The 8,958-nt window shown below is 46.1% G+C and overlaps 1 protein-coding gene across 1 annotated transcript; it reads left to right on the top strand.

Annotated features, from left to right (window-relative positions):
- The first annotated feature begins 1,331 nt into the window (after positions 1 to 1,331).
- klf6a (Kruppel like factor 6a) lies at positions 1,332 to 8,401 on the top strand. Its single transcript, XM_070928161.1, has 4 exons — positions 1,332 to 1,663; positions 3,577 to 4,162; positions 4,988 to 5,111; positions 5,587 to 8,401. The coding sequence occupies exons 1-4, from the start codon at positions 1,562 to 1,564 to the stop codon at positions 5,636 to 5,638; spliced, it is 864 nt and encodes a 287-aa protein (XP_070784262.1). The 5' UTR covers positions 1,332 to 1,561; the 3' UTR covers positions 5,639 to 8,401.
- Positions 8,402 to 8,958: the final 557 nt, after the last annotated feature.

Below are 8,958 nucleotides of genomic sequence, written 5' to 3'. Positions count from 1 at the left end.
CCTAAAGAAATAAGACAGAAGAAAATATAATTAAGTTTGTTGTCTTTTCTCTATTTTTTGAAATAGTGGGTACTTTCTCCTCTTCAAGCCTCTAAGAATACAAATTAAATGTAGCATTAACTCAGACTAATGGAGAAGCTGTGGCAAAAAGAAGGCAAACCACTCATATATTCTTTTTCTACCCACCACTAAAAAGCTACTGGAAAATTTTAATATTCTGTGTAACACATGCATTTTAGGTTTAACAGTACCTGAACTAACTCTTGGAATAGACCAGCATCTATGTAGCATCATCAGAACTGCAGCTTTCAAACAGACACATGTGGATCGGCTATTCTGGTCTAAAATGTTTTTTGGGGGGAATAATTGGGTGCAGGATTCTTTCCGTGTATCGTAATAACTAAACTGGGGTAAAACAAATTCTTTAACTTTGGGGAGCTACTTTGGAATATTAATTCTGCTACATGCTCTTTTAAGTGCAAATTAGGTTGGGGGGTGTGGGGGGGGGGGGCAGTTTTTTAACTAATGGCACGCTGCACTTGTCAAACCTCTGCTTAAGACAAGAGCACAACTTTGATCTTGTACTTTTCTCCAGCGCTAAAGCAGAAGACTGCAGTCTACAGTCATGCAGTCAGAGAGAAGTGAGGACTAATGTTTCCTCTAAACTCTTATGCGCGCTGGCTGATGACACAGTAACACCCTGCCGTCCATTACTTACAGTGTCCAGGACGTGTATCCACTTTTAGTGTGTCGACACACACACACACACACACACACACACTTCGCCACAGTTACAGCTTTTCGTGTGTCGCAAGTGCTACTTGGGACACAGTTACACACACACACACACACACACACACACAGAGGGAGAGAGAGATGTTTTCCACTGAAGAGGAATAAAACGGTTTCGGCTCACATGCGCTGTCTGTGGCGAAACATGCCGCCGACTGAACGGACCACAGAGACAGAGAGAGAGCTAGAGCGAGAGAGAGAGAACATCACCCGCTTATATACATGCCTATAAATAGCCAGCCAATCAGCGGCGAGCTACCGAGGGTTAAACGCGCCAATTAAAACGGAGAAGGAACCAAATTAAGTCAGAGGCCCGCCGCCATTGGCCGGCTGTGATATCATTTGCAATCCCGTACCGTGCTCGCCGCTGATTGGTTGACACCGTGCAGGCGTAATCCTGCCGTGAGGAAGGGGAGGGAGGGAGGGGGGGTTGGTGGGAGGGGGCGGGCGTCGAGGTTTGAATAGGGAAGTTTGCAGAGCGCAGTTGTTCCCCATCCAGTCCGGTGCAGTGTTTGCAAACACCTTGTGAGCGAGCGAGAGAAGAAGAGGAAGGGGGGCAGTGACTGACTGACTGACTGGACGGACGCTCGGCTGCTGCTGCTGCTGCTGCTGCTGCTGAAAACAAGCGCTTCTTCTCCGTGTGCATCGCAGGGGACCCGCTCTCATTCCTTTGACTGGGTGTTTTTTTTTTCTACCTGAGAGAAAAAATATATTTAAGTGCAGCTAAATAGGCTTCTTCTTCTTTTTTAACACGCTCTGGGAAAAAAAAATGGATGTTCTACCCATGTGCAGCATCTTTCAAGAACTTCAGATAGTTCACGACACGGGCTATTTCTCAGCCTTACCGTCACTGGAGGAGTACTGGCAGCAGGTGAATATGTCTACTGTCAACTGTCGTTAGTGTTTGAGCTTGTGTGGCAAAGCGGAACTGAGTGCCGCGCTATCACGCTTCTTCTGCTCTGACAGTGTTGTAGCACATCGCGGTGTTTCAGCGCGCCCGAGAACTTCTAGGTTCCCATCATAACGGCTGTTAACGCGGATGCCCGCCCATCCCATCCATCCACGGTCACCTGGCGTGCTGTTTCATGTTCGGCTTCGTTAGGAAGTTTCGTTGGCAGGCTGAAGTGGATCAGTGTGTCAGTCTGACAGCTGGAGTCGAGGCTCTGCTGCGCCAAAGATGAATGGGGGGGCAGAGCAGCGGCGTGCTGGTGCCTTCACTGCCCTGCTCTGCTCTGCTCTGCTCTGCGAGCAGGACTTCTGTCAGGGCACGGGAGCTGGTTTCACTCCTGACACAAGTGTCCCAGCCGGTGTGGGAGGAAGTTAGAATCTCAAGTCAGTCTGCGGTGACTTCAAAATCAGATACAGTGCGCTGGCTCAGGATCAGATCTGTAGATCATGATCTGTAGTGTTCTGTTTTCCCTTTATCAGATGGCTCAGTCTGCTGTGACACTGGCACAGTACCTACATTATGAACTTTAAATGCTGCAACCCCATGTTAAAGACTTTAAACAGCATCCTCACCCTTTACTTCTTTATCCCAGAACATTCATTTTCCTTTAAACACACTCATTTGCATCCTCATCGGATTTGAATGAGCGCCACAACATGACACTATCAAATGTCAGCCATGGCCAATTCCTGCGCGCATGAGTAGACACCAGCACAGCTGGAAATACATTGTGTAAGGCTGCAGAAGCCTAGAGGAAATATTTACTCCACATCTGCCTTGTGGAGCCTGCTGCCTCTGAGCACCATTCTAATGAATGGTCCCTGCTTTTTCTAACTTTAACGGCCTCTGAAGTCAGCCGGAGCTGGTGTGTCTTTTACGGCCGGGCTTGAGTGACTGACACTGAGGAAGGATGTGATTGCATGTCAGAGGTACGCATGAGGAAAAACAGCTGAATGGCTCATGTTGGAGAGGGTGTGTGTGTGTGTGTTTGTGTGCGTGTGTGTGTGTGTGTTTGTGTGTGGTTGAGCAGCTTCCTTAAAAGGACTAAATTTGTTCAGTGAGTCATTCAAGTGCTGAAATGACAATGCACGTTTAGTGTTTAGCTGCACTCAGGTGCAGGAGAGTTGGAGTCTGGGTGGGGGGGGGGGTGTGGATGACGGTTCAAGCCTAAACAAATCACGTGTAGCCGAGGTGGCTGGTGCATGTTGTGACGTTTGACATGGGGCTTGAGTTTATGCAGAGATGCAGATGGTTTTTGTGAATATGTCTAATGGGGCTGCAGCCACTAACGATGACTTTCATTGTCAGTTCAGTTTTCTTGATTCATCATTTTTAGTCTATGATACGTCAAGAAATAGTGCACAACAGCCGTCACAACTTCCCAGAGCCCAAGGTGATATACTTTAATAGCTTGTTTTATCCCACCAACAGTCCAAAACAAGATATATTTACCATATCATATATTTACCATTAAATATGATAGATTTGAGAAGCTGGAACCAGCAAATATTTGGCATTTTGCTTGGAAAATGATCTTTCAGCCCATTAATTGACTAATCGTAGCAGCTCTAATGTCTAAACCTGGTCATTAAAGTTATGAGCCTGATATGTACCGTAAAAATAAGAGCAGGAATAGCTACAATTTCCTGGTTAATGCTTCCTGCTGTAGGCATTTAACAAATGTTACACTGCATAAGGTATTTTGGGGTATGTGCACATGCATCATTTAGAAGGCTTCCCCACACAGAAGCATTTTGCTGGTGTGAAAGATCCTCCTCTCCTCAGGGGTGCTGTTGTAATTCATTTATTCTTACTGTATTTTCTCGTTGCACCAGACATGCTTGGAGTTGGAGCGCTACCTACAGAGCGAGCCTTACGTCTCCACATCCGACCTCAAGTTTGACGGCCAGGAGGACCTCTGGAGCAAGTTGATCCTGGCCTGCGGGGACAAGGCCAAGGCTGAGTCCGACCCAAAGCTCCCCCCGGCCCACGACGAGGACAATCAGGACAGCCAAATCTTGGACACCAACAGTGTGAATTCAGATGCCAGCAGCGAAGCTTCAGACAGTTCTGAGGAGCTCTCTCCCACACACAGCTTTACCTCCAACCCCCTGGGCTCTGTCTTGGTTGGCTCTGGACCTTTTAGCCCCTCCGTCATAAGCACTCCCCCGTCCTCTCCGGAGGCCAACTCTGAGCCCTCTGGTGCCGTGACGAACGGCTGGGTTGCCACGCATGCCGAGTTGCACTTGCCGGTCAAAATCCGGAGCAGCGGGGTGGCGAAGAGCACGGAAAAGACGGGACTCCTCTGCGGGGACGCGTCCCCGGACGGCAGGAGGCGAGTACACAGGTGCCACTTCAACGGGTGCCGCAAGGTTTACACAAAGAGTTCCCACCTAAAAGCACACCAGCGCACTCATACAGGTGAGTTTCCACCAATCAGAGGCGAGCTTTCCTGTATTATGACCATGTGTGACACATGTAAACTAAAGAGAGAGGGTGAGGGTCCTCTCTGCTGTTTTCACGCTAAAGCAAATCATTCAGAGTTAAAAACTCTGCGTTTTTTTTATTGAGTGAATGACGGAAGTGCCATTAATTCAGTCTTCCACGTTAATGGCATTGTCCATCCATTGTGTAATGTAATTAAAGGTCCACATTGCATGATGTCCTCAGCTGGAGCGCTGTGAGTATTAGCTCTGCATGGCTGGATACCTAAACTGTGACCTAATCTATCTGGAATGTGACTGACTGAGCCAGTGAGCGAGCGAAAGAGAGGCGGGGTGGAGGGGGGGGTTGCACATGGGAGATAAAAGGACTTCAAAACAGATTGAGTTTCACCATGGGAAAAGGGGTGAATGGGCGGGGAGCCAGGGGGCACTGAGTTGGAGTGGCTTTGAATGGTCATTTGAGGCTTTCTTATTTTTGATTAGCAGCATGAAATTGCACGTGTGGCTCTTTTTCAGTTTCATATATTGCACATATGCGGCAGCGCAGCTTAGCATTCTCAGCATGTTTCAGGTTGCATAAAACGCAGCCAGTGATCCAACAGGTTCAGTGGAATCCGGGTTTCTCGGAGTGGCTTGTCAGCACATATGTCATCTGGGCTGGCCCCCCCAACAGCCCTGGGCTGATTGATCTGAACGTATTTAAATAACAACAGCGCGGTGCTGACCAATCATGGCCTGGGCAGGGAAACATTCCTGTTGCGCTTGAGCTCAATTAACCGCCTCCTCCTTGTCTGTCCTGCAGGTGAGAAACCCTACAGGTGCTCGTGGGAGGGCTGCGAGTGGCGTTTTGCACGGAGCGACGAGTTGACCAGACACTTCAGGAAGCACACTGGGGCAAAGCCATTTAAATGCAGTCACTGTGACAGGTGAGCCCGGCCATTTGTCAGCAAATTGATAAGCCTCTGTGGGCTAAAGCATGCACTCATGACGTGCACGTTTGTTGATGTGATCTATTTTTCATGCATCATCCCGATAATGATGCAGGTCTTTAAAGATCTGAAGCACTGATGCATTTTATGCAGGTAGCTAAAAAATTAGAGCTAGACCGATCCTGCTTAGGGTCACAGTTAAAAAGTAAAGCTTAAATCTGTGTCCGGTTTGTTTGCTAATGTCATGTGTTTATGTAACGTCAATATATTGTTTGTATTTTTTAAAATATCAGTGTCGTTCTCAAAACTCCAGTATCTGGAGGAGGTCATTTGGGTTTAATAAGCCTCCTCTCAGGAGGAATTCTGTTCACGTGAAATTACAAAGCATTAACATTTAAAATCACTGTAGCACCACTTCCAGTCCATTTTGGCATTGTTATTGACTTCCTGTTCCCCTCCCCTCTGTCCCCAGATGTTTCTCCAGGTCTGACCATCTGGCTCTCCACATGAAGAGGCACATCTAGTACGGCGGCGAGCACCAACCAAGCAACGCAGTAAAGGGTGAAAGTTTTAAAAGAGAACAAAAAAAACAAAAACAAACGCCGTCTCCCGACCAGTCTCTTGGTTGAACTGTCCCAGAGCAGAGTGGCGGGAGTTGTGTTCCACCAAAGCATGCCGTTTTGCACCATACTGAAACCCAGTGCCTCCGGGACCTCTCTTTGGAGAAGGGCGCTCTGAAGGTTGTCTGTTGCAATGAGAGGACAAAATCGTGGATGGGGCGGGGGGATCATTTTGATTGAGAAGGACTTACGACACACACACACACACACACACACACACACACAAAAAGGACAAAAAGGACAAAAAGAAAAAAAAAAGATAAAAGACACGCAAACAAAAAGAGTGAATGATTTGTATGTATGGTGCATGATGTTTTGGGGACATCTCCCAGACAGCAGATACACTGGTACTTTACAAAACTGTCTGAGGTAAGCATGTGTGCACTGTGAATGTCTGCGATTGGCTGACTGGCCCCCTGGAAAGACAAGAAGAAGACGTGTTTTTTTTCTGGGAGAAGAGACGGATGGATTGATTGACGGATGGTGCGGGGCTGGTACCAATGTTGCTGTGGACTGAATGGGTTTCTGGGGGGGAACGTTCCATTTGTGTTTCCCCCAGTGGCAGTGTGGAGGATGGGGCAGGATGGATGTTTCCTGCCTGTCTGTCTGGCACCCAGACTTGGAGGTGGGGGGGTCTTCGAAGCTTTTGAGGCCTTGGGTTTGACCGGAGAGAGAAGGTGGGACCTGTCCCCCTTCTGGTCAGTGACCTAGGGACCAAAACGCCCCCCCTCTCCCCCCCTGGTCACTGTATGACAGGAGCTTTTTTTGGTGTTTTTGGTGCAGCTACTAAATGTGCAATGTGTTATGTAGCCTGGTTTATTATTTTTTTACAAGCTACAAAGCTCATTTGTAGTCCAATTGTATAAGCTGTGTGCTTAGAGGTATAACACAACTATACTATAACTTCAGTATCATAGACAGGTGTTGCATGGTTCTAGGGTTTGTTCATTTCATGTTTCCACTGTAATCAGGACTGCAAATAGTTTCAATAAAAAGTGCAGCTAAAGTGCGAACGGTTAAATGTTACAATATTGTACATAAAGCCTCGATGATTTCCTCTTTTTTTATTTTTACAACTTCATCCGTTTCCCTCATTCTGTTTTTTTCATCCGGCTGGAGATTTCACCACCGCTTACTGATTTTCTCATTCATCCTACGCCTTGAGGAGTAATTTTTTGATTTTTTGTACTTTCTTTTCTATCTAAATAATGCACTGTTGACCTTAATGGTGCCTTATGCAAGTGACTCAGCCCCGCGGCAGCGGTGGTCTTGCTCCCTCGGGAAGTCACATTTGTTGTATGGGTGATTTGACAAGCTTGATCAAGGCTCAATTACAAATGAACTCGCACCTCTTCGTGTTTAATGACAGTCGTCCCCATCTCCTCCGACGCTTAATTGTGTCATTAAAGTGTAAATGTTCGGAAAAGTACTTTTTGTTTGGTTTGTTTTTGAATCGGAGCATCAGTTTAGTTCATGTATATCACATTAAATTAAGTCAAAACATGTAAACAAGAGGAATGCTGTATGTTTAGAGCACTTAAATTCATTTATTAAAGGCATTAACTACTGTGTAGTATGTACTCAAGTCCATCACACACAGCTCTAAAGGTACAAAACAACCAGACTAGGTAAACAAAAATGGGATTTTTATATGTAGTTCAGACAGTGCTACTCCTTTTTCCCCCATATCCCTCCCCACCATCAGCGACACCATCCTCTCCTCCCTGCCCCCCGCCCCCATCCCTGCAAGTGGGACTGAAGAAAAAGCTAAAGATTTATTGTAATTAACAGGCTGCAGCTGGACAGGCCTCGCCTTGTACTGCTTCTTGGTAATGAATTGCTAAAGGCTTTGTTGGCGTGGAATCTGTCACAGACTGCTGACTGTGTAGGTTGGTTATTGACCTGTCTGGTGAGCATTGTTTTAGCCAAGCTGCAACAGTGTTATGAAAACCACAGGGGGGGGGGGGGGGTGCTCTTGGGAAGAGATAAAGATCGAGCGTTGATGGTGCACATGGAAATTTGTCCAAAAAGAAAAGTGAATGTGTGTTGGGTTTTTATTGGAGGTGGATACTTGTCAAAAGGTGGAGATCTTAATAATTATAGGGATAATACTCGCTACTGTTTCAGGATAAAGTAATCTGCGCCGCCCACTCCAGATCAGCGACCTTGCTGTAGGAATTCGATGCTGCTACAGCAAGTCGCACACCGTGGCAGGCTGCGACTTATGGATTTCAGATCAGCGGGGCAAAGGGGGACGGGATGAGTACAAACTTGCTTGCCGCAATGGGTCCGGGGAGCGCTGGCAGTGTCTTTTGTGGGAAAAGGAAAAAGGAGAGCATCCATTCTGTGAAAAAAAACCGGCAGCCAATACTGTTCAAGTGGTAATTGAGCCTTGATTAAGCCCCATGTTTGCTCGCATCTTTTACACATCATCATCTCTTTCATCCCACTCCCCCGACTCTTCTGTCACACACACACACACAAACACACACACACACAGCTCTTTGTTCTCAACTGAATCTTTGTATAAAAAGAAAAAAAAAAACAACTTTTGTAAAATTGTTATGTTTATGCTTTATGAAATTTTTATTTGAAATTGTTTTGCAAAATTGTTATATTTCTGTATGAATGTATTTTTTATTGGAATAATAAGAAATTCTTATCTGACTTTGGCTTGATTCCTTTGTCTCATTTGTTGATTCTCCTCAGTTCTGCTTCATTCATTGTGAAAGCCTTTGTTGTTTTTTTCCACGTAAAAACACACTCTGTGCAGTACAAATTCTTTGGTAAACAGTAGTACCTGCTGCTGCTGCGTGGAGCTCTGAATGGCCTCACCTCTTCCTGACTTGTAAATACCAGCATGAAAATATCTCTCTCGAATGATATCTTTGGAGAAACCGGTTGCCAAACACAGAAACCTGACGCACCTCGCTCCCAGTGGCAAACACCCAGATATAGCTTCTTTTTTTCTTCTTTCCCCAAACACCCCCTAGAAAAGTTTCTGGAAGAATCTCACCACAGTGGCTCCAATTCTAAGAGCGACTGACTGCTCTCTCCTTAGAGCTAGCTAGCTCTCATCAAAGCAGTATAAATAATTTATCTCCATCTCTTACAGCCCATGGCATTTAATTAGAGAGCCGCTTTTATACATTTGTTAGATAATTACTCTACTTGACACAGATAATGATACGAAACATCAGTGGATAAACCAAAGAGCATGGTTT

This window comes from Enoplosus armatus, chromosome 21 (genome assembly GCF_043641665.1).
Source record: "Enoplosus armatus isolate fEnoArm2 chromosome 21, fEnoArm2.hap1, whole genome shotgun sequence".
In the NCBI taxonomy this organism is placed as follows: Eukaryota; Metazoa; Chordata; class Actinopteri; order Centrarchiformes; family Enoplosidae; genus Enoplosus; species Enoplosus armatus.
The sequence above is the reverse complement of the archived record's forward strand: the minus strand, read 5'-3'. Positions and strand labels throughout refer to the sequence as shown.

Excerpts from the sequence above, each read along its gene's own strand:
- klf6a (XM_070928161.1), top strand. The coding sequence starts at position 1,562 with ATGGATGTTCTACCCATGTGCAGCATCTTTCAAGAACTTCAGATAGTT. Across the intron at positions 1,664-3,576 it reads TGGAGGAGTACTGGCAGCAG|ACATGCTTGGAGTTGGAGCG; the intron begins GTGAATATGTCT and ends TCGTTGCACCAG. Across the intron at positions 4,163-4,987 it reads ACACCAGCGCACTCATACAG|GTGAGAAACCCTACAGGTGC; the intron begins GTGAGTTTCCAC and ends TCTGTCCTGCAG.